This window comes from Marmota marmota, unplaced genomic scaffold (assembly GCF_001458135.2).
Source record: "Marmota marmota marmota unplaced genomic scaffold, marMar, whole genome shotgun sequence".
Taxonomy (NCBI): domain Eukaryota; kingdom Metazoa; phylum Chordata; class Mammalia; order Rodentia; family Sciuridae; genus Marmota; species Marmota marmota.
In genome coordinates this window covers 39,429,935-39,456,216 of record NW_025999977.1, presented here as the reverse complement: position 1 = coordinate 39,456,216, position 26,282 = coordinate 39,429,935, and the positions used below count along the sequence as shown (strand labels likewise).

The window sequence follows — 26,282 nt, the reverse complement described above, 5'->3', positions numbered from 1 at the left end:
TTTGAAAGGGAGTCAGCTCACACAGCTTCTATTTAGAATGTGGAGAGTTAAGTTCTCTCTCTTTGAAAGAAAAGTTATCTATAATAGGGGCTGGGGATGTGTGGCTCAAGCGGTAGCGCGCTCGCCTGGCATGCGTGCGGCCCGGGTTTGATCCTCAGCACCACGTACAAACAATGATGTTGTGTCTGCCAATAACTAAAAAATAAATATTAAAAAATTCTCTCTCTCTCTCTCTCTCTCTCTCTCTCTGTCTGTCTCTCTCTCTTTGAAAAAAAAAGTTATCTATAATAAATTATTTGAAATTCTTCCACATGGAATATTTGTTTATTCTCCTTTGTTTTTCAATCTTTTTTATATCAGTGTCTACTTATAGTTATTTATTTTGTGTTTTATAACCCAAACCTATGTTGTTGATTTTATTACTCAAAATTTTCCAGTTCTGGCCTATTGTTACAGTTAGATTTTTGTTGTTGTTGTTGGGTGGCCTGCTTTGCTTTGCTTTACTTACCACCCTTCTCCCCTGCCTCACTCTCTCCCTTCCTTCCTTCTTTTCTTTTCTGAGCACTTTCTTACTTCTGGTGCTGTGAGGTACTGTAGGCTCATCTACTGTAATATTACCTGACCCAGTCCTGGAATCAACCATTTCTCCAAGGAGTCCTGCTTTTTTTTTTTTTTAATTGAAGAAAGATATTAGAAACCAAGGTCCATGCTGTAGGTATGCTTGCTGCTTGCTACTGGGGTGTGATTGCTTTTGGGTCCTCTCAGCTAACAGAACAAAGAAGTGTGTGTGTGATGCGCACACACACACACATACACATGCATATATATATTCATATATACAACCATTTGTATATATATTATATGGATTTATCCAATTCCAATCTTCTACCACATGGATTGTTCTAGGATTATTTTAAGATCCAACTTGTTTAAGTGCTGGTCTCTGCTGTTTGTAATATTATTGCCGTCTTCTCATTGATTTGCTGATTCCTCCTACAAACATGTATCACAGCCTTGTACTAGCTGATAGGGATGCAAAGATGAGTGACTCATTGATGTAATCACAGTTTCTTCGTTACCTGTTTATTGAACACCTCTCATATTTTAGGCACAGTGCTCCATTCTCACAGTTCAGTGGTGGAGGAAATCAGGCTATTGATGGTTATAAGGCAGAATGTGACTGTGATATAAACTAGAAAAGGAAGGTCATAACAAAATTCAGATGGAGAAGAAATTACTTCTGGAAGGGAAATCACATGATGAGTTGTAGTAGTTGGAACTTTTTGGGATAGTATTGGCATAAAATGCACCCATATTGGTTCACATAATAGAAAAGAACCAGTTTATATCTAGCTTGGCGCATGACTAATTTTAAGGCTCTAACATTGACATCTGGGACTTGCTCTGCCTTCTGCTCATGCTGGCATTGTTCTCAGTCTCATCATAGCATTTCCCAGGATCTTTAGGCCAACATCATAGGTGAAGAAGACAAAGTCTTAGAATTGGGACTCATGTGGGTTATTGTATTCATGAACATTGTTGCTCTGGGGGATAGAATGTTCTGATTAGCTTAGTTTTGTGCATGTGTTCCATTCTTTTCATAGTTATTAGTTTTGTGATTATTAAGTTGTACATCTTTATTTTGTAAACATCTATTTGCCTGTTATGTTTTATAAAATAATGGATATATCTCACATATGAAAATTAATCATTGTAATTCTTCAGGTTCAGGAAGTTCAGTTGATCCTAACAGGCTACCTTTAAAGCAATTCACACTAGATACAACATGGCAAAATTACAAAAACAAAATACAACCACAAAATATCTGAAAACAGCCAGAGGAGACAAAAGGCAGCCACTAGATTGTTAGCTGGCTTCTTAACAGCAGCAATGGGAGACAGAAGTCATTTTAATAATAACTTCAATGATAAAAGAAAATAACTCGCACTTAAAATTCTATATCTAGCAAAAATATCCTTAAAGAATTTAAGTGAAATAAATACAAATTCAGGTAAACAGGAGTTTGTCATCAGCAAATTTTTATTAATTCTTCAGGGAGAAGAAGAAAAGCCAGTTGGAGGGTCAGAGATGCAGAAAAGAATGAGAAGCAACAAGATATAATTAAGGGAGATAGCTGTAAAGATGGCATAAATTTGTACATCATTCAGAGGGCATTTTAGTTAGAGTTGTTTTATACATTTTAGTGGGTGTATATTACATTCCCAATATACTTCATGTAGGCATGAAATACAGTAACTTTTTTCTTGTGATTTCTGACTTGGGAATGGAGAAGTGGGTGACTGGGGTGGGGAAAAAAATGACATTTAAACTTGGTTTTACAAGCAGATAATTGAAGATTGACTATGTCTGCCATCCTACCTACCTTTCTTTTTCTTTCTTTTTTTTTTCTTTTTTGTAGTACAAGGGATTGAACCCAAGGATGCTCTACCACCTCCCCCTGCTCCCCTCCACCCTCAGGGTCATAAGTCTGTTTTTTATTTTTGGAGACAGGGTCTCACTAAGTTGCCCAAGGCTGGCCTCAGACTTTTGATTCTCCTGCCTTAGCCTCCAAAGTCCTTGGAGTTACAGGTGAATGCCACTGAGCATTCTGCTCTCTGTTCTTGTATGCTGCATATAGTCTTATGATTTTTTCATGAGGACATCTGGAATATATTGATGGCTGAGTCCTATCTCCCAAAGATTTGAATTTAGTTACTTAGTCTCGAGGAGAGAGACTGGGCAATGGCTGTTTTTGGAGAGCCAATAGTAGTATATAACCAGAGTTGAGAACCACAGGTAGTGAAAATAGTATGGGTGAAGCATAGATGATTCTAGTCTGTTTATGGGATACCGGATGCTGGTGGTTATACTGCTCAAGGCACTTAGCATCTGTGCCTTATTGATAAGACTGATAATATTTGTACCTTTCTCACAAGGCTTTTGTGAGTAATGAAGAAGATAACATTTGAATGGAAAAAAAAAAAGGAAACAAAAAGAAGTTTGGAGACCAAAACGACCAAGGGCAACACATAATCATAACAAGAAAGAGCTCAGCGAATGTCTGTGTGTACAGAGAAGTCTTCTAGTTCTCCTTTATAATGGAAGCAACTTATTTTGATTTTTAATCTTATATTTAATCTATTAATACAAATGAGTTGTTGTACTTACTAAAAGTTTTTAGTTGGGGATTATTATGCTGTACTTGAGTTAGCTGCGGGGATGGGAACATTAACAAAGAAAAAAGGAGTCTTAAAATTTTGAACTTGGTTCTAATATATACTGTCTCCAACATTTTTAAAGACAAAAACCTTAGCCATTAAAAAACATTTTTCAGAGAAATTATCTGCATCCGACTGAGAATTTTATGCCAAATTGCAGCCCCCACAAAAGCTTTGGAGAGCCAAGATATTCAAACCTGTGAAGTGAAGTGCCAGCTCTACCCTTACACTGTTCTGATGTAATCCTTTAACCACAGAGTGGTTTGTAGCCTAGCATTGACAATGACTCAGGAGACCCTGTATACATTTAACAAAATGTTTTAAAGTTGTTGAGATTTGAAAATACCATAGAAGTACAATATTATTATAAGCAAAACATTCAACACATTTACTGCATTTTCTTGAATGTGTTTCAAGAACATTTATGAAGAAACCAGATTGAAAAGTAAAAAGTCTGAATTATTATAGAATTTTAAAAAGAAGGGCAACTAATTACTTAGAGTATCTAAAGTAGTCTATCAGAGATCTTCTGTCACTTTTTAAAATTAAAGGAGTCCTTTAGGATATTAAAATATTGATTTGTAAGAGGAGTGAGTGATATAACAATTACATATAATTGGTATAAAGGTACATTTAAAAAAGAACTATTTGTTAATTTGGAGATGCTTACAGCTAACATGTTTAGCTTAGCCAGTCCCTATGTGAATAATTTAAAAATAGCAAAATTTATCAAAATGGTATTTGATTTTAATTTAAAAACATATTTGTTGTATTAAAAGTATAAAGTAACAATTCATTTTAGTTTCAACCTCTACCTCAGTACTAATCCTAAACCCAAATTCACTAAATCTACTCTTTAAATAAAAAAATATGGTCAGGAAAAAGAAATGTTTATTATTTCAAAGTGAGTTTGTTATATTTATACTGATATATTGAACTGAATAGAAATGATTTGGGAATTAGCTATATATTTATGATATATATGTATTTTTCCAGTATCAGATAATTGGTAACAGTAATTTTCAAACTTTTTAAACAATTGAGATGTTGTTTATTGAATTAATGACTAATTTCCTAAAGAGAGACCAGATACATCCATTATTTTTCTTCCTTTTTTTAAATTTATAACTATAAAAATGGAACTGTAAACTTTTGTGTTAATTTTGCAACATGCCCTATGAGAAAATTTTTGTTTTCTAAGAAAACAATGTTATATGTTTATAACATTTAGAATAAAGGATTAATGAAGGGTTTGAGAATTAAGGAATTATTTAGCCAGATTTAAGACTTTAGATTAGTATAGTGACAGAGATTTTTTAAAAAATTTGTTCAAATTAGTTATACATGACAGTGGAATGCATTTTGATACATTGTATACAAATGGAGCTCAACTTCTCATTCCTCTGGCTATACATGGTGCAGAGTCACACCAATAGTTATTCATACATGTATATAGGGTAATAATGTCATTCTCATTCCACCATCCTTTCCATTCCCATAGTACCACCCTTCCCCTCACTCCCCTCTGCACAATTCAAAGTTCCTTCATTCTTCCCTCATCCCCGCCACTGTGGAGATTAGCGGCATCCTCTTATCAGAGAAAACATTGGGCAGCCTTTGGGATTTTGGAATTGGTTTATTTCACTTAGCATGATAATCTCTAGTTCCATCCATTTACCTGCAAATGCCATCATTTCATTATTTTTTAAGGCTGAGTAATATTCCATTGTGTATATGTACCACATTTTCTATATTCATTCATCCGTTGAAGTGTATCTAGATTGGTTCCATAGTTCAGCTATTGCGAATTGAGTTGCTGTAAATACTGATGTGGCTATGTCACTGTAGTATGTATTTAAGTACATTGTATATAAACCAAGGAGTTGGATAGCTGGGTCAAATGGTAGTTCCATTCCAAGTTTTCTGAAGAATCTCCATACTGCTTTCCATAGTGGTTGCACCAATTTGCAACGTATGAGTGTACCTTTTCCCCCACATCCTCGCCAACACTTTTTATTGCTCGTATTCTTGATAATGTGACAGAGCTTCTTTAACATTTTAGCATCATGCCATGTCTATAAGTTTGTAATTAGCCATTTTTAGAAATCTAAGCATAATGCTCTGTTATAATTTTTATAAATCAAATTAACTACAACTATTATATATCTTCATTTGAAAAAGCTTCCTCTTTTGGAGATTTTTAAAATCATGTTTAAAAGAAGGAAGTGTTGTGTATGAAACCCCATGGACCTGTCACCTGGTTTCAGTAATTGTCAAGTTATAGTTTTGTTTCATCTATACTCCTGTCCACTTGCTGCCTAAGATAGTATTTTGAAGCAAATCCTAAAATTATGCTGTGTAATCTATAAATATTTCAGTGTGTTACTCAAAACAATAAGTAATTTTTTAAAAGCATAACCAAAATACAATTATCTTTTTTTTTTTTTGGTACTGGGGATTGAACTCTCGGGGACTTGACCACAGAGCCATATCCCCAGCCCTATTTTGTATTTTATTGAGAGACAGGGTCTCACTGAGTTGCTTAGTGCCTCACTTTTGCTGAGGCTGGCTTTGAACTTGCGATCTTCCTACCTCAACCTCCTGAGCCTCTGGGATTACAGGCGTGCACCACCACCGTGCTATTATCTTGTTTAAAAAAATTTAATAGCAATTCCCTAGCATCATCAAATAACCATTGTTTGGATTTCTAATAGTTTGAATTAAGGTCTATGCATTGTGATTGTTATATTTTTAAAGTCTCTTTTAATTTATAGGTTTTCTCTATCTTCTTTTTTTTCTTTACAATTTATGGTTGAAGAAATAGGGTCAGTCGTTCTATAAAATACCATAGATGCCATTTTGCTAATTGTGTTCTCATGGCATAGTTTTTAAGACACTATGTCCCAGATATCTTTCATCTTCATTCACCTGGTACATAGTCACAAACCAAAAATAACTCCTGGCCTCACTCCACCCATAATATTTTGAATTTTTGAAACAGCTGTGATAAGGACTGTATGATTGATTTATTTATTTATTAAAAATATTTTTAGTTGTCAATGGGCCTTAATTTTATTTATCTATATGGGTGCTGAGAACCGAACCCAGTGCCTTGCACATGCTAGGCAGGTGCTTTACCACTTTGCCACCACCCCAGCCCCTGCATGCTTTATTTTATATATGAGCCATATAGGCATCTTTTGTTTGTATTTAGACACTGTTATAACTGAATTAGAATTTGTAGTAATACTAGTTATGTCAAAATGAGATGAATATGCTTAGGAAGTAGAAAAGAACTATCCAAAGCAACAGAAGGGCTGTAAGATCCAGTATCTTGGAATCATTTATTTCAAGGACAGGTAGCAGCTGTATTCACTTAAATCCCCTTAAATCACTCATTTTAAAAAGGGCAGTATTATATATTCTTATAATAATGACCTTGATTCATCAGGATAGGTTAATTATATTAAATATGGTTTATTTTAAACAATAACAATAGCATCTAGAGAGTTGGTATTTTGGCACTTGAAGGATTAAAGAATTAGATACCAAGGTTGAAACATAACAGTGTTATGGTTAATCTATAATTTCTGTTAATAATATATGTAATGTTTACTTTTTAAAGATGAGAATCATATATAAAATTACAAAAGTTCTACTTTATCAATGAAATAAGGTATGCTGATTAATTAAATATTCATACTCATAAAAATTTACTGTATATGCTATACTTGAATCAACATTTTAAACATAATTGAATTTTGATAAAATACCCTTTACCCTAAAAATAGAACATAATTTGATCTTTGATCATCTTCTTTGATGATTCAGAAGCATTTAAGGAATTGTTTGTTGCATTAGGATTATTATAACTAACCTTAATAATCATTGTATTGTAGCTGCATAGCAGTTGATTAATGCAGAATCCCAAAGTAATGTTAGATAGCTTGAGTGAGAGTCACAGAATCACTTAAAGAGACCTAACAGGAACTAGTATTCATGTATATATTTATGTTTGGCTGCATGTGTAGACTTATGTTTACCTGTGTACATAGGTATACATATTACTGTTACATTTATAATGTATATTGTTAAACATACACATATATATTGACTTGTGACATGTGCAGCCATTACCACTACTAAGGAAGCTGCAAATGGAAGGAATTTGATCAGAATTTACCAAGAGGAAATTGGCTCTAAAATATAATGATTTTGGCTGGAGAAGATAGTGATCCTGGCACAGTATACTCTCTATTTCCTTGTGAGAGCTCCAAGATTAAAAGAATTAGCTACATAGAGGCAGATGCTTGGTAGTTTTCTGGAAGCACAATTATAAGGTTTATGAAAAACAGGAAGATCAACATCTCATGCAGGTTTTTTGAACTGAGAACTGATTTTATGTGCTATTTTGTATCCCATAGACTTTGTCTTTTGAGCCATGATAATTGTACTTTGTTTTTGTATCTGTTTTTTTAAAGCATTCTTATTTTAAGTGTGCTAGCCTTTGAAAAGAAATTATATTTTAGAATGCATGTGAGATACTATGTTTCAGACTGTTCAAACTTTTAGTGATTGATAACTGTAATTAGTCATATTTCAATATTGCACTTTTAGAATTACTGTGTAGTTTTCTTTTGTCTACTTCTGTTCATAACATCAGATAAATTTTGACTCCCAATAGCCAGTATCTTTATTGACTCTGTATAATTTTGGGATCCTTTAATATACCTAATTTAGTTTATATTGAAGTGTACTGATGATCAGTTGAAAAATAATTTGAGTCCCCATGTTTTAGTCTTTAATGTCTGATATAGTATTTTGTAAAAAATGAATCAGATATTGTCCCTGTTATCAGATATTTTTATAGTTACCCAGAAAAGCAGTCATTACTTACGTATATTAGTAGGTACATTGAATCAGAGAACTTTCTTTTTATCTTTAATTTTCAGGGATTGAAGAACTCTAACTGCTGTCTCTGCTGCATTTTGCTTATGTGACACTGATAAACACCTGATGCATGTAGCATACATGAAGGAGCCATGGAAGGAACTAAACAATCTCTTTAGGAAATGCCTTAAAGTCTTAATTCAGAGGTTACAAACAGATGTTTGAAGGAGCCAGTCAAATCAAACAAATGAGTGAAAAAGCCAGATATAAAATAGCCAGAATTAGTGGGGATTGTGACCTACTGAAGTGTGTATGCCTTGTCTAAAGATTTTCAAATAAAAATTTTGTGTGGGTCAAAGAAAGCATGTCTGCAGGCTGAGGCTGCCAATTTGCAAATGCTCCATAATTCCTTAATATTATTGGCACCATCACAAAAACCTTGGAGATAAAAGATGATATTTAAAATTAAATGCAAATAAATATGTCCAATTTAAGAATGATCACACCATTTAGAAGGGTGTTTGGTGCTTTTTCCTGGGTCATAGATGACTTGAAATCAAGGGTGAAGGGATCCTAGGAGGAACTTGGAAGATATTACAGATCCAGGCACATAAGGGAGTCAAGCTTAGTAAAATTCATTGCGGTAGGAGAAATAAAAAATGAGCACAAATGACGTAGGCTCTCTATTGTTGAATTTTGTCTAGTCTGTTTCCCCTCCCCCATCTAGGGGCAGCTCTGGATTCTAGGTGTTAATCATTGTTAGAAGTAGGTCAGACGTCTCAGGGACATTCTCATACTTCCCAGGAAACATGGTGGCAACCAGTGGAAAGCTCTAGTGAGGGTGGGGGGATTGGTTATCGTTAACTCATTGGATCTTCAGTGGAAGGTCTAATGAGTTTGTGTGAAATTATTTTGACCTTTAATCACAAGGAGAGTATCTGTCAAAAAGATGGTTAATTTTTTTAGGATTCAGCCTTGCTGTCTAATCATGCCTAATCATGCCTCCAAAAATCACAACACAGATTCTTTAAGGCCAAGGAGTAGATCATACCCCAGGCTCTTTGAATCAGGGTTTCCAAGGGTAGGACCTGTGAATAAGCGTTTTTAAGGTGATTTCACGGTTGTTTTTGGGATAGCCAGTTCTGGAGGTGGAAAGTTTCATATACTTGCTGCAAGATTGCATTCTGGCAAGCTTCTGTTGAGGGATTTTTTTTTTTTTTATGTTGTATTGATTGAGAAGAGGAACCCTATTCTGTTTGATGGCAGTGGGTTAGTGGTGATAGAAATTGGTAGGGCTTTGTAAAGGCTCCTGAAGCACATCATTGGATGAGGCATATTCTTGTGATGACTTGTGAAAACATTGGAATGGATGCTTTTCTTCATTTGACTGTGAGGGTACCAGTTTTGAAAGAACTGGGAAGGATTGGCTTTGGGGCTGGAGAGGTCTGATGAAGTGAAAGTAGATGGAACAGGGACGGATTGCTAAGTTGATATATGGTTCAAGGCAGCAGGCACTGTGGCCACTTTGTGGGGGTCCATTTTAAATCTCTCTGGAAAGAGAGAGTATGTGCAGAAGATGTAAAGGTTTACTGGTCTAAGGCACACATTCCCAGCTTGGAATGGAACCAGAATTCACGTGACTGCTTGCACATGCTCAACAAGTGAAGGAAAGGTAACAATGTCTCCTTTAAGGGACCTTGAAGCTTAGGGATGATGAATGCCTGGGTACTGCTTGTTGTATTCACCCCAAGATATACATCAATAATCGAAGTGTCTTTATCTGGCCTGGACTGCTTGTTCTCTTTCCTTTAGTGGATCTATTGGCTTCTTTAGCAGTCTCATGTTATTACCCAATCAATTTCCTTACTAGTGTTTGAAAATCTCTGGGATGGGGAACATTTCAGATACCTGTTTCAGATACATTTGAATTTAAATCCATTACATGAGTTGTAATCTACAAATGTCTAGTTCTCCATTTTTTTTTTTTTTCATTAGCAGAAATCATCGTAGTCACTGTTGGTAGAAATGCATTAATTTTTTTTGGTAGGTTTTCCTACAGATTAATAAAAGGTATTCAACTTTTTTCTGTGGCAGAAAATATAAATATCCAAACTGAATATATACCTTTACTTATAAGGGCTCTTACAGCTGTGCTTAGTAAGAATTTCTGTAAACCTCTTTGTCCTAGAGAATATAAAATGGCAGTAGGTGTTACAATATATCAGTATTCTTTCCTTCTCCTCTCCCTTTCTTATTCTTTCTTTAAGCAACAGAAACCTGAATCTAAGTGGCCTCACCAATAAAGGGAATTCTTTGGCTTACAGAACTTAGAAGCCCAGAGTTGGATTCAGATAAGGTTTGGTGCTGTGGCTGACATAATGCCATTTAAGGACCCAGTTTCTTTCCATGTCTTTTCTTCTCTGCCTTCCATTATGTTGCCTTTTTGTCTCTTTAGCCACATAGCAGCTCAGGCTTCTTCTCTTTTGAATATAAAACTGTTATTCCAGTTCAGATTGTATATTCTCCTTCTATGACAAGAAGGCAAACCTTTGTTTCTCAACAATCCCAGCCAACATCTTCATTTATCTCATTTTGGTTTGATGGGGTATGGGCCCCCAGTTGAATCAGTCATTGAGGCTAGGTATATGGGAAACATTGGTAGGGTTTGCACTCAGAACTAATGGAGCTTTGCTGGAGGTTCTTACTCAAAACCCATCCTGAGAATGGGGAGGGGTTGTTTCCCAAGGGAAATTTGGGCTGGTGTTATAGGAGGGAGGAATAACAGACGTTGGATATTAAACAATGGTTGCCTTCTAAATATAGGTCAAGGTCAAAGACATTATGTGGGCCTGGGTCAAGGGGGTGGAGTTTTTAGGGAAAAGAGTAAAGGCACTGAAAGCTCCTACTACTATATAAAGTGCTCTGTGGATAACTTTTCCTTTAGTTAAACGTCTATTTCTCATTGCTTTTTCTTTCTTGCTCCGGTGGCTGCCCATGGCTGTTACAACAGGAAGAGCTGAGCTAGCCTCCTTTCTATTGGAGTTTCCTCTGTCCATTTACACACAATGGATGGCATTACTACATTGGTGGCTTTAAGGTCACTGGCCAAGAAGGTCCTTAACTGGGAATTTTACTGAAAGGAGGAGGTTCTGGCAAATACTGCAGGTTTGGAATAAAGTCCTGGGATGTCAGCTAAGATGAAGAGAAACAGAAAATATAAATCATTATAGCCTGGGAGCCTAGTCTGGCTAGGGAAATCATACAGGGCAGGGGTCAGAAACCAGGTGTCCGAGCCTGCAAGTGTTTTTCTAGTTATAAATAACAACTTGGTTGAAGCTCTTTGTTCTGTCTTTTTCCGTTCTGCCCAATCGTATGGGTCTCTGTGATTACCATAGGTGAAGGAAATGAGGATCTACCATGAGATCTGGTCCTGATTGAGACAGGAAGTTATTATCTTGCTGTGGGGAAAGGCTAGGAGTCCTATGATGTCTTGATTCACCTGTGGGTATAAAACACTCAGGACCAGCAAAGGATCGAGAAGTTTGACTGATCTTTCGTTGAAACTTTTGTTTGTTTGTTTGTTTTTGTTTTGAGACAGGGTCTCTCTGTGTTGCCCAGACTTTCCTCAAACTCCTGGGCTTAAATCTCAGCCTCGGCCTTCTGCCTTAGCCTCCCGAGTAGCTGGGACTAAAGTTGCACACAGCTGGACCCAGCTCTTCACTGTGATCTAAGTAATTTGTTCCAACTTTAAAATCTATGGACAGAATTAGGATTCTTAACTTTCAAAATTTGAAAGCCTCCTGAAGACATTTTCTAATGAAAAGTGAAACACTAACAAAGTGTTTGCTTTAACTAAATGATTGCAGTTAATTTCTCGTAAAGAAACACAGAAGCACACATTAACTTAAAATAAGCTCACACTGTTGTTTCTTGTAGTACAGCCAGGAAAAACAGTAACAAGCTGTCTCCTTCAGAATCACATCCCTGGATGATATTCGAGCAACCTGGAAAATTTAAATACATCCCCAGGAAAAACAATTTGAATTAAGTTGAAATCATATTTGCTAATTTCCTTTCTGCCATTGCAGTATTGTCACTGAAAGTCCGAGTAGCACTGACTGAAAAAAATGTGTGACTTCAGTGGTCCAGGTAAACAGCAACATTAATGTCAGAGCCACAGCCAGCCTGGGCTGCAAAAAGATTTTTAATATATAGAGTTCAATTTTCAAATTTTAGTTTATACTGGCGTTTTGATCTATGTTGAACTTACTTGTATTTTTTTAAAAAAATATTTTTTAGTTGTAAATGGATCTTTTATTTATTTATTTATTTATATGTGGTGGTGAGGATCGAACCCAGGGACTCACACATGCCAGGCAAGTGCTCTACCACTGAACCACAACGCCAGCCCCTATTCGTACTTTTTTGAGAAACAATAGGTGTAAAACTTGAGCATTTTGGTATCAAATATGGTATTTAAAAGGTAGCACCTTAAAATTATGTGGATTAAGACAACACCTATGGAAGAAATAAGAGTAGATTCAGTTATTATTCAGTCTGGAACTCCCCAAGCTACTTACATTCAGTAGTTTCTGTGTTTTTAGCGTTAGTTCTCTTATACATGTTGTAGGAAGAGCATTGTTTTTCTCAAGTGGTTGTAGTGTCAAGAAAGACAGGAAGGCTAATGAAATTTCTTTTCCTCTGAAGGTACACTTTCCTTTGTTTTCCTATCCCATTAGGGGAGTTTCCAAGAGAGAAAGAAATGTACTTACTTTCTTTCTCTTAATATATAAGGAAGGCTGGAGCAAGGGATGTGCTGTAAGGTTTCTTCCCTCCTGTATTCTCTCCCACCCTTGTTTCCTCCCATCTATTCATCAGTTCTAAAGACAGAAACATTGCTTGGAAATGAGCTGGGTGATCCTCGTGACTCAGCTGAAGTGGGAATTAGCATGGAGTGGGGCTGTGTCCTTCTCTAAGAGCAACTGAAAAGTAGTTTGTAAGAGCAGCTTCTGATGGGCAAGAAGAGATATTATAGGCTTTTGAATTTTTCTAAATGGAGTCATAGGTTTACTTTTGGAATACTTTTACATATTTGGAGTTTAAATATTGCTTATGAATGGGAGAATGGGAGAAGCTCTAGTGATTCTGATACTCTAGCACAAAATTATCATGATAGAGAAATTCTGGGGTGATTTGCCAGTAGGTTCATATCTTGATAAATATTTGAAATTACCCCAGAACTCCCCTGTTAGTTGGAAGTTTGGCATACCTAACAATTGGGTAAGGCTGCCTACTGTTCACACTTAGGATTTCTTATTTTACTTTTTCTCTTTCACGAGTTTTGTCATTACTATCACAAAAATCACATTTTTCAGCTACTAAGGTATTTGGGTATTTTGTCCAAGAATTACCCTTGTCCTTCTCAAGGATATATAATTGTCATGATCTATATTGACAGAAGAGTCAAGATCATATTACCACTCATAGCTAGAAAATTTTACTAATTATAAGCCAAGGAATGGACTGGTAGATTTTATCCTGAAAGTCAATTAAAAACAACAACAACAACACATAACACACACACACACACTAGGGAGGTTTGAGGGGCAGGTCAGAACCTTGGAGAGCTCTATATGCATTGGCTGAAGGAAGGCTTAGAAGGCCTGGAGTGCCTCCTACTTAAGCTAATTCTGGCTCTAGCGTTACCACTGAACACAGGTCACAAATCACTATGTTTCATCTGTACATTCGATTTAACAGTTTGTTATAATTCCCAAGTTGGTGTGAGGACTTAATCTAGCTTTATTTCTAAGACAACTTTTCCTGGCCCGCATTAATCCCAGAAATGACCTTATATTTGTGCCTACTTTGCTATTCATTTGGATAATAGAGATTTGCATTTTTTCTAATTAGGTTCCTCTGGGTTTTAAAAGACTGTAATTATCAACTTCAAACATCACAACAACAACCTCAGATCTCAGACTCAATAAGCTCTGCTTGCACTAGTCAAGAGAATTATTAGAATATTTGAAAATAAAGCCACTGAGGATCACAAAGCCACCTTGTTTAATTTTTTTGCAATATATTATTATATTTTACTTTATTTTTAGTTAATTAATTTATTTAAGTTAGGTATATATGACAGCAGAATGCATTTTGATTCATCGCAAACAATTGCAGCACAACTTTTAATTTCTCTGGTTGTATACAATGTAACATCACACCATATGTGCAGTCATACATGTACCTAGGGTAATGATGTCCATCTCATTCCATTATCTTTCCTGCCCCTATGCCCCTTCCAATTCTCCTTCCCCTTTTCTCCATCAAAGCTCCTCCATTTTCCCCATGTCCCCCCCAATTATGGATCAGCATCCACTTATAAGAGATAACATTCAGCCTTTGTTTTTTTAGGATAGGTTTATTTCATTTAGCATGATATTCTCCAACTCCATTCATTTACCTGCAAATGCCATAATTTTATTCTTTTTTAATGCTGAGTAATATTCCATTATGTATATATACCACAGTTTCTTTAAACATTCATCTAATGAAGGGCATCTAGGTTGCTTCCATAGTTTAGCTATTATGAATTGAGCTGCTATAAACATTGATGTGGCTGCATTACTATAGTATGCTGATTTTAATTCCTGTGGGTATAGACCGAGGACTTAAAATCAGCATAGCTGGGTCAAACAGTGCTTCCATTCCAAGTTTTCTAAGGAATCTCCATACTGCTTTCCAGATTGGCTGCACCAATTTGCAGTCCCACCAGCAATGAATGAGTGTGCCTTTCCCCCCACATCCTTGACAACATTTATTGCTGTCTGTATTCTTAATAACTGCCATTCTGTCTGGCATCTTAAAGTAGTTTTGATTTGCATTTCTCTAATTACTAGAGATGTTGAACGTTTTTTCATATGTTTGTTGATTGAATGTATATCTTCTTCTAAGAAGTGTCTGTTCAGCTCTCTAGCCCATTTATTGATTGGGTGGTTTGTTTTTGCCTTACTAGTATGTATGTCTATGAGTGGACCAAAGAGTACATGTAGTTCTCTTCCTTCTGGCAGCTCCATTTTGTTCTTAATGATTGAATTTAAGAATAAAATCCAAAAACAATAATTTCAAGTTAAAAATGTAGTTGTAGGGGATGAGGTAGGCAGTGCTATGTTGTCGTCCTTGTGAGTCACGTGACTATAAATATTTGAAGTATGGTTACATGGAAGAGGAGTAGACTTACTCTGTGTAGTTTTAAAGCTGGTTTCTCTTAATCTACTTCTTTTCCTCCCAAATTCACATTATATTATTTCTACCTTAAAAAGTAGAAGTTGCTATATTTAGAGAAACTATGAAAAGTAGGTTTTAAATAGTTACACTTTAATTATTTCAGATGATATATTAGAGGAGTTCAACATGCATAACTGTGCTAATGTATGGTATAGATTTTCATTGCTGATAGTACTCAGTGCTCTTACAAATAGGTCAGTAGCAAATTTATTTATTTTTTTTGTTATATTTTGTATTCTCCGGATGAAGTGACATTTAAAAAATTCATGCTTGTTCAGTTACTGTTCTGTTAGAAATGTAAAATGTCATTGGTCATTTCCTAAGACTTCCTATTCAAATGAGTATAATACAAAATAGTAAGAGTTTTGATTTAGAGAAGCATAAGAAATTACTACAACTGTGACCACTACATTCTAGCATATTGCATTAGCTTTAGGGAAGTATTCTGTGAGGCTTAGAATTTAAGAAATAATGAGTTCAAGGTTACTTGAAGCATAATATTTCAGAGTTAAGTGATGCAAGATTTATTCTCCAGAAGACTGTGAAACCAGCTAACTTTTGGTAGGTTTGAAGAGACAGTTGAAGTCTTATCTCATAAAATGTATAAATGGCAAATGGAAGAGAATTTCTTAAATCTTGAGGCTGAAAAATAGATTGAAATTAAATATGTGAATATGCTATTCTGTTTTTTAAAAATTATTTTTCCATTATGAAAGTATGTGCATGTCTTATATATACACACATATAAATATACCCTCAAAAAATTTGGAAATATGGAAAAATAGAAAGGAGGAAAAAATCCTTCTAAATTTCTGGCAATTTTTCTGTGCATAAATGATTTTTGCTGTGGTGGCTTGGAGGGAATGGAAGTAACCAAAAGTTGTGATCATAATATATATAAGTATGTGCAGATGTAAATCTGTTCATTTAATATTTTAACAAAAGTATTTTCATGTTAATACAATATGTGCTTAGAAACACTGGTGGCATCTTATTCCTTCTGATGACTTCTAACAGTTTTTGAGACATTTCATGATATTATAAGTGATCCTATGTTCATTTTTGTTTATAAATGACTTTTGTACATTTTCCTCCCCTTTATCTTGAGTTGTTTTCTTAGATTTTTAGAAATGGTATTGAGAATTCTAGAGGTAATGAGAAAAACATTTTCAAGATTCTTGAATAGGTATTGCTACGAAGTGAAGCTACTTATACCAGTTTTATTCTTATGTGTAAAAGTACCCATTAAACTATACCCTCACCAACATTAGCCCTTTGTTGAAAAAACAACTTGAAAAATTTATATAACTGAGTTTCTCATAATTTTTTTCCCTCAACTCTCCTTTCTTATGGGGAGTGCTGGGTGAGGGGTAGGACAGATCAGGATTTCCATGGAAGTAAGAAATAATTAGTAGAGCTTTCTGGAAGTGAAAGTCAGGCTAATGAGTGCAGTCAGATACTGATTTGGGGGTGAGTGATTGATTGAACCCTGAGAGCAGGTGATGGAGCCTGAAGGAATAGGGGAGGAAGTCCAGAATGGGAAGGCCACAGTAATCTGTAGGGGTATTCAAGAAAGGTCAGACATTGGTGTCCTGTGCAGTCCCCATGGGTAAGGGTAGTCTTCTGGGGAGGCCATCTGATCATTTATGTTGGGAGAGAGACTATTTTCTGTATACTCTTTTAAGCTATTTGAAAAAAATTATCATGTGCATATATTATTTTTTTCAATGAGAAATTAGCTTTTGAAAAAGGAAAGATGAGGAAAGTTACATTTCTTTGATTACTAATAAGGTGGTACACTTTCTATATGTTGTTAATCAGTTTTGATTTCCTTTTATTTTATTGATATGCTAGACAGTTGAACAAAATTTTATAGTAAGAAGTTTAAGATACTTTTCTTGTTTTATTTTTAATCTATTCCTATACTTTATCCTTTAATTAATTGAAAATTTTATCAGAAGATTATTTTGTAAAAGAAAAAGTTTTCTTTGGGAAGATTTTCTTCCCTTCATTAGGCAGTGATGGTTCCAAGTCTCCCTTGTTCATTTGCTTATTTTCCATATTAATCTCCCCAAAGTAATGAACTACGGATACATTGTTTCCCAATATTTTCCATTTATTGACATCCCCGTGTGTGTCTGAATTTGCTTTGGTGTAGCTGAAAAGCTTTGGTTTTGAACAAGTGAGTCGAGGGTGAGCTAGGCCTCTGAAAACATTACGAGTCCCTGTCTTTCTGATATAAGGAAGCTCAGATGAAGAGCTATGGATTGGATTGGCCCATTGGAGTCTTTAGGATCGCTGACTTGGGAGTATACAGTGTAGTTGGAGTGTAATTATGACAGAGAAATGTGGGAAGGATGAGGGTCACATGAGCTGGGGCATTTCTCTGGTCAGGCAGCCTGGGCAGGGGAGTCATAGTAGGGAATGCACAACTACTGCTACACAGGAGATGGTCCTGACAGCTAGGAGGCAGGTGCTGATTCTTTGGATAGGAACTGGTATTTTAGTAAACTTAATGGGGGGAGGGTCCAGATTTAACATTTACATTTTCTTGTTATTGTCTACACTTGAATATCAGCAGAGTTATTCGACCTCTACAAACAGAACTAGTTTACCTCTAGTTAACAAGTCTCTAAAAAGAGTCTCTAACATAATACCTTCTCTGAACAACATCACAGGTGTTTTAGTGAGAATGAATCAGTTTCTACCTCAAGATACTAGTTAATTATTTTTTCCTTCTGTTATATATTTTAATCCTCATTTAAAAAATTTACATTAGTTTTTAAATTTTTATTTGTTCGTTTTAGTTGTACATGACAGTAGAATGTATTTTGGCATATCAAACATACATGAAGTATAAACCTCCTCCCATTCTTGTGGTTGCACATGATGTGGAGTTACGCTGGTCATGTATTCATATATGAACATGGGAAAGTCATGTCCTTCTACTGTCTTTCATATTCCCACCCCTACTCCCTTCCCTTCATTCCCCTTTGTCTAATCCAGTGAACTTCAATTCTTCCCTCTTATTCCTCATGTTTGGATTCTCTTTTTTACTCCCTTCCCTTGTTAGTATGTATTGTGTCCTAGCTGATGCTCTGTGGCCATCCTCATTTCAAATTTCTTGGTTTACACGTTACCCAAATTAAGAAGAAAAAGAACTTTGTGAAGAGAGAAACACACTTATTTCTCCTTTCTTTGTAAAGAGGTCAGCTAAGGTTTTCTTCCTCCTGTCCTCTCCCTGAAGGAACTTTGGGCATCTTTCTTTATGTCTACTCGAGAGAATGGAAAGTTGAAATATTCTGTATTTCTCGACTTGTTTTGAAAGTATGTCTAGTTTTAAGGAGTGACAAAACCCTTGATTATTTTCTGTGTTCTCCCTTTCTAGGTAAAGTGGTTCAAACCACAAATTACCTAACTAATCAAAGTGGTCATGTAGCAACAGTAAAGGGATTGATGAGGTTGTGCTTTGAATGGCCAAGAAGGTCAAATGAATTTCTAGGTATTGGGAGATTGTATTTTAATGGAAAAGGAGGGGCAGGTTGGCATGTCTTTTCTATTCATTTAACAATTAGATTGAATCACTTGAAATGAATTCAAGTTGGTAGTGATGTTTGCCAGCATATATGTTTTGATGATGATGATGATGATGATGATGATATGTGTTTGTGTAGGTGGGTGTGTAGGCTTGTTTCTTGCCAAGCTGCTGAAGTGGTAGTAGTTAAAAAATATAAATGGAGGTAACTAAAAGCTTTTTCTTTTTTTCACTCTAATACTGCAGCAAGAACTTGGCAGAATATTTGACCAAGAAATGGAATATTGTATATTTTTCCTATTTATCAATGTTTAATGATATCTGAAGGAAAGTCATAGCCAGCTATGTAATGATCATTTTAAGTCCTATACTTTCTTGTTATATTTTGTTAACACTTTGAATGGTGTCTTGCATAGCTCAGAAGGAATTTCAGGCAGTGGTAGTTGAGGTCAAAAGGTTTGCCAGGGAAGACTTTGCCCTCTTTTTATCAAATCGTTTTTATATCAAGATGTTGCTTTTATTCATTGTCCAATGCTGAAAGACTCACCTTCCTTCATTCAAGTCTTTATGTGAACATCTGTGAAGGTCTGTGTTTCCTATAAATGCAAGAGCACTTTCCCCACTGTCATTTAGTTCCTGTAAATCAACCCAGTCAATAAAGTACCATTGTTCTTTGGTATCTGTGGGGATTGGTTCCAAGAGACCCCGTGGATACCAAAATCTGAATATGTGCAAGTCCCATGTGTAAAATAATGTAATATTTGCATATAATCTATGCACATCTTCCTGTGGATTTTAAATCATTTCTGTTGTTTAGATAATAATGACAGAAAAAAAATCTGTGCATGTTGGTACAGAGGCATGTTTTTTTTCCTTAGTGCTTTCAGCCCATGGTTGGTTGACCTTTGGCTGCTCTCTTTTTAATGAACGCATCCCTTTACTTTTCGTTTGGTTTCTTTTGATAAAAGCCATGCTTAGTTTGTGTTTAAGCAATATAATGTAGTCTCATGGATCTAAAAGTGTGGTCTGCAGACACCTGGGGACTCCTGAGACCCTTTCAGAGGTCTACAAAGTCAAAACCATTTTCAGAATCACATTAAAATATTATCCACTCCGCTGCTGTGCTAGTATCTGTACTTACACTACAGAAGCAGTGCCAGGTACAACTGACGCCTGAGCCCTAATCAGGGCAGTGCATACAGTGACACTGCAAGTAGTCACTCTGTTCTCTAATGCTGCATATTCTTGGGGGGAAAAAGACAGTTCACTTAAGAAGGTCTGAAATGAAGTTCTAAAAATTACAATTTTTTAAAGTCCCAGTCCTTGAGGAAAACCCCTGTTGTGTTTGAGTTGCAAGTTGAATTAGTTGCTTTTTGTTTGTGGTGCTGGGGATTGAACCCAGGGCCTTGTGCATGCTGGACTAGCACTCTACCAACTGAGCTATATTCCCAGCCCCCATGTGCTTTTATTCCTTTGTCCTTGAAAGAATGATTGATGGATGAACTATAGTTATTCAGACTTGAGTAGTTGACAGACATTTTCTCAAAAACAAACTGAGAGGGCTGGGGTTGTGGCTTAGTGGTTGGGTGCTCTCTTAGCATGCGTGAGGCACTGGTTTGAGCCTCAGCACCTCATAAAATTAAAAATAAATAAAATAAAGGTATTGTGTCCATATACAACTAAAAATATTGAAAAAAAAAAAAACCAAAGTGAGTTTATTACTTCAAGGTAAACGACTTGACAATATTTATTGCCAATGACAATTTTTTTATCCTTCAAGTGAAACTTAGTGCTTTGGAAAACTTGTGTTTACTACCCTGAGGTTAATATTTTTACACTGTTTAAAAACTTTTCTGATGAGATTGGTGTTAGTATTAATGAATATGATTTATTTTACTTTTTATTTATTTTCTTTTTTTAATAATTTTTATTGTTGGTTGTTCAGAACATTACATAGTTCTTGATATATCATATTTCACATTTTGATTCAAGTGGGTTATGAACTCCCATTTTTACCCCATATACAGATTGCAGAATCACATCGGTTACACATCCACTGATTTACATATTGCCATACTAGTGTCTGTTGTATTCTGCTGCCTTTCCTATCCTCTACTATCCCCCTCCCCTCCCTCTTCTCCCTCTACCCAATCCACTGTGATTCATTTCTCCCCCTTGTTTTTTTTCCCTTTCCCCTCACTTCCTCTTGTATGTAATTTTGTATAACCATGAGGGTCTCCTTCCATTTCCATGCAATTTCCCTTCTCTCTCCCTTTCCCTCCCACCTCTCATCCCTGTTTAATGTTAATCTTCTTCTCATGCTCTTCGTCCCTACTCTGTTCTTAGTTACTCTCCTTATATCAAAGAAGACATTTGGCATTTGTTTTTTAGGGATTGGCTAGCTTCACTTAGCATAATCTGCTCAATGCCATCCATTTTCCCTGTCAAATTCTATGATTTTTCATTTTTTAATGCAGAGTAATACTCCATTGTGTATAAATGCCACATTTTTTTTATCCATTCGTCTATTGAAGGGCATCTAGGTTGGTTCCACAGTCTTGCTATTGTGAATTGTGCTGCTATGAACATCGATGTAGCAGTGGCCCTGTAGTATGCTCTTTTTAGGTCTTTAGGGAACAGACCGAGAATGGGAATAGCTGGGTCAAATGGTGGTTCCATTCCCAGCTTTCCAAGAAATCTCCATACTGCTTTCCAAATTGGCCGCACCAATTTGCAGTCCCACCAGCAATGTACAAGTGTACCCTTTTCCCCACATCCTCGCCAGCACTTGTTGTTGTTTGACTTCATAATGGCTGCCAATTATTTTACTTTTTATTTTCTTGTGGTACTAGAGATTGAACCCAGGGGCTCTGTACCACTGAGCTACATCCCCAACCCTTTTTAAAAATTGGATTTTGAGAACTTCCTAAGTTGCTGAGGGTCTCATTAAGTTGTTGAGGCTAACCTTGAACTTGCAATCTTCTTGCCTGAGCTTCCTGAGCTGCTGGGATTACAGGCATGTACCATTGCGCCCAGCTGATTTGTTTTTTATATTATATGAATGAAATTTGTTAGCAATGGGAAGATATGCATAACTCAATGAATCAGTATTTACTAAATGACCAATGCAGGATGTACAAAGTCATAAATGAGTAAAAGATTCATTCAAAGGATAGGATAGATGAATGGAATTTAATGTAAGAATATAAAATATTTATTGATATAGTTTCAGATTCTGCATTGCAGCTAACCTTTAAGAAAATACCACTTGTTGAGTGTCTTAATTTTTTTATTGCTTAGAAATGGTCTTGTTGTTTTGCCCAGGCTGGCACTGAACTCCTAGACTCAAGTGGTCCTTCTGCCTCAGCTTCTCAAGTGGCTGGGCCAACAGGTGTGTGCCAGTGTGCCAGGCTCTACTTGTTGAATTTTGGGGTGGTATCAAAGAATATTTGAAAAGTCTATTTAAAATACTCCTTTTCTCAAACTGCCTGTTAGATTGAGGCTGGATTTTCTTCATATACTTCAGCCAAAATAACATACTGCAACAGAATTGAATGCAGAAACAGATATGAGAATCCAACTTTTATTAAACCAGACAATAAAGAGATTTATAAGAATGCAAAACAATGCCATCTTCGTACTGTTTTTGAAAATAGAGTTATTATTAAAAATGTCATTCATATTAACATGGGTTTACTTTTAAAAATGAATTAAATATTTCAGTTTTTATCTGTTTTAATTTTTAATACAGTATATATTAATTATAGTAAATATGAATCCACATAACTCACAGAAGTTTTATGAGCTCTTTATGTAAAAGTTTCCTGAGACTAAAATGTTTGAGAACCTATGGTATAGTTATTTAGAGCAGGGACTTGGAGACAAATTGCTTATGGGTAGAACCCAGCTTTATTGTTCAATAACTTTGTGACCTTAGGCAAGATACTACTTTTTGCCTCAGTTTCCTCATCTGTGAAATGAGATAATAATATAACTTACAAGGTGTCCATAGTGATTTACTTGAATATATGGAAAGTTTTTAGACTTTTTTATGATTTGGCAAGTATGCAGTTACTACCTGCTGAACATTTGTAATGTATTGGTGTTTTTTTTAATAGATATTATAGTTCTAGATTTGTAGAGTAGGTGTTTTTAGATATTTCCCTGGCCTGTTAATCAGTAAAGTCCCTGATATCTTCAGCCCTCCCCTCCCCGCTTTCCTGTAAGTCTTTGGTTCTGAACCTTTGTTGCTTGTTAGAACTTTTAGGAAAAAAATTCCAGTACACAGGCTACACCCTGTTTGACCCAGTGAAATCAGAATATGTTGTGTGTGTGTGTGTGTGTTCGCGCGTGTGCATGCATGTGAGTGGTAGGGGGTGGCAGTGTAGGGTCCAGGCAATGGCTAAGGCTCTTCCGTGATTTCTTTGGGAAGTTTGAGAATCCCTGTTCTAAAGCCCGGCCCCCTCTCTGCCCTGAGATTCTGCCTCCTTTCCTGTTTCTCAAATAAGTGGTTATTTGAGAAACAAATAACATATACATCAGTAGTTGTTTGTACTAATGTCTGTCTTACCCCTGTGACTCAATGCTTGGAGACACTTGCCTTGCTCTTCATACTGCTATCAAGGAAATTCCTTTTCCTTCACCCTCAGCTCAAAACTTAGCCAGCAGCCTCAAGGACCCTCTGCTCTCTCCTTGTTATTTAAAGACCCCTGAGTCCTTCTCTTTATTACTTGAGGGTTTTAGCATGTTGCTCCTGGGCACCCTCTCAGCATTACTCTTGTCATGATTCTGGGTGATTTTAATGTTCATATAAATGATTCTTCTAATACCCCTGCCATTCAATCCCTGACCTCCTCTCCTGTCATGATCTCATCCTCCACTCTGCCTTAGCCATGCCAACCCTTTTTGGGGGTAGTACACCAAACTGGGTTATACCTATTATACTACCTCCATTATCTCCAGTGGCTAGCATCCATTCTCTGAGCACATCCTTCTGTCTTTCCAGTTCTTTCTTTTTTTGTGTCTCAACTTCCAACAACTCTTTTGACCCACCACCAAGACCTGCAGTCCATTGGTCCAGCCACCTTTTCATTAACTCTCATTTCCCTTAAGAACTTAATTTGGCTTTATCCTGGCTAAATGACTGTGGTTCATGATTATAATCATTCTTTTGCAGCCCCTCTAAGATCTCTTCCCCTAGAAAGCTCCCTAGTACTTGTCTGCAAAATCCCAACCTTTGTTGAATCCAAATCCCCCCTCCTCCACATCTATACTGAGGCAGTAGATTGTAGGTTAGCTGGTCTCACTTACAAATCACACCTCCAACCTCAGTGGGCTTTTGGTGCTCTCTGGACTTCCAACTGCATTTCTCCAGTTCATTTATTTTTCTAAATGACTATTTCATACTTTTGTTTTGAACTTCCAGTATCCCATCCTGCTTCCTCACTTTCAGAGATCATCATCTTCTTCCCCATCTCATGGAGAAGATGTCAGCCATCAGAAGAGAAGTGCCACAAGCTCCTGCCAGCAGGTGGAATGGCCTGCCTGCTTGTGTACTTGTTCAGTTGGCCTTTCCTCTGTTTTCTGGGGATAGACTCTGCTCCTTTCTAAGGCCAGCCCTCTTGGAGATCCAATCCATCGCCACCCGCCCCTGGATCCCCACCTGCCTCACTATCCTCTGTTGGTGTTCGCATCTTCTCTCTATTGTGTCATCAGTTTTCCCTGTCTGCAGGAAGACTGTGTCAGGCCAGGGACCTCCATATAAAGCATACCCTTGACCCCGCATTCCTCTCTAGTTTCCAGTTTGAACTGTTTGTACTAGCGTCTGCAATTTCTTTCTCTGCATTCTCTTAAACCCCTGATGACCAAGCTTTACTCTACCAAATAGTATTTGTCGGGGACACTACTGACCTGTGTGTACTAGAGCCAGTATTGACTCCTTAGACTTGTTTTACTCATCAGCACCATTGGACACTTAATGATCACTTCTTTATCCTTGAAGAACTCCCTTTACTAGGCTTCTGGAATAATATGCTCTATTTTTCTCAGTGTCATTTATCACATCTACTATATTTATTTATTCTTATTTTTCCCATTAAAATGTAAAATCTTAAGAGTAGGAACTTGAACTGTTTTCTTCCTTGCCTTGAACAGTGGCTGATACATGATAGGAATTGATACGTATTTGTGTAATTCATGAATGTGAGCCTACAATTACTGTATACTTCACAGAGTTTCACCCATTTCCAGAAACTTTCCTGGTCATAAAATGTCCTAGTTATTTCTTTCCTTTTTTCTGTTAGATATGCCTTTCTTAATTGTATTTCCCCTTGTTTCTAATCTGTTCCTCTCTTTTTCAGGCTGAACCATCACCTTTGTGTTTATAGTTCTGTGAGACTCTCATGTTTACATCTGCTGTTGCTGATGCAGATGGCCTGTGGATCTGGAGTTAAATTACTGTAGCATATTATGCTGAATTTTAGTGCCAATTGAAAAAAACACTAAAATTGTAAAAGAATAAGAAACAAGTTCTGTCTTCTGGGATATTTAGGTTTCTTATTTTGTTAACTACCCTTCTTGACATTTTTCGATTGCCTCCTATTCATGGCCAAACTCCTTGATTTTTCTGCACAGAGTTTTGGAAAGTGGAGAAATCACCAAGCTCACAAGACCCTTCTAACTTCATCTCTGGGGTCATGGCTAATTAAGAAAAGTCTATCACTGTGAGATTTTTATATCTCTTTTCCTCTGTATTGATGTGACATGGGATTTGTATGAAAATCGTTTTCACCTGTCGTATTTATGGCTCTGCAGAACCTCGCCTCCTGGAACCCTTCAAACCCTGAGTGCCTCTTGCTGGTGGTGAAGGAGTTGGTGCAGCAGTACCACCAGTTCCAGTGCAGCCGCCTCCGCGAGAGCTCACGCCTCATGTTTGAGTACCAGACGCTGCTGGAAGAGCCTCAGTACGGGGAGAACATGGAAATTTATGCCGGGAAGAAAAACAACTGGGTAAGGTGTTCAGAAAATGGGGGAGAAGTTATTTCATCTGTAACAAAATAAAACAAAATGAACTAACCAATTTAGATGTCTATTCATGGTAAACAACAGTCATTTCTTTAGGTAACCTGTGCACTTTGTCATAGTTTAGAGTTAAAGGGACCTTAATGTTTATCTGGGTTATTGTTTCTCAAAGATATCAACTGGGAACTTTGTAAAATTCAGAATGTCATCCCCAGTCCCTGATCTTCAGAAGCTAGGGGCAGAACCTGATGCAGGTGACCCATGTGTGCGATCTCTCTCTCTCCCTCTCTCTCTCTCTCTCTCTCTCTCTCTCTCTCTCTCTCTATATATAT

General features: G+C 36.5%; 1 protein-coding gene across 2 annotated transcripts in view; it reads left to right on the top strand.

The window, feature by feature from the left end:
• Positions 1–26,282, top strand: part of Babam2 (BRISC and BRCA1 A complex member 2) — a 401,118-nt gene that overhangs the window by 104,796 nt on the left and 270,040 nt on the right. For both annotated transcript variants that reach the window (XM_048804615.1, XM_048804616.1), the window contains one exon: positions 25,744–25,938. In XM_048804615.1, coding sequence (XP_048660572.1) covers positions 25,744–25,938 — 195 coding nt within the window. The remainder of the gene's footprint in view (positions 1–25,743; positions 25,939–26,282) is intronic.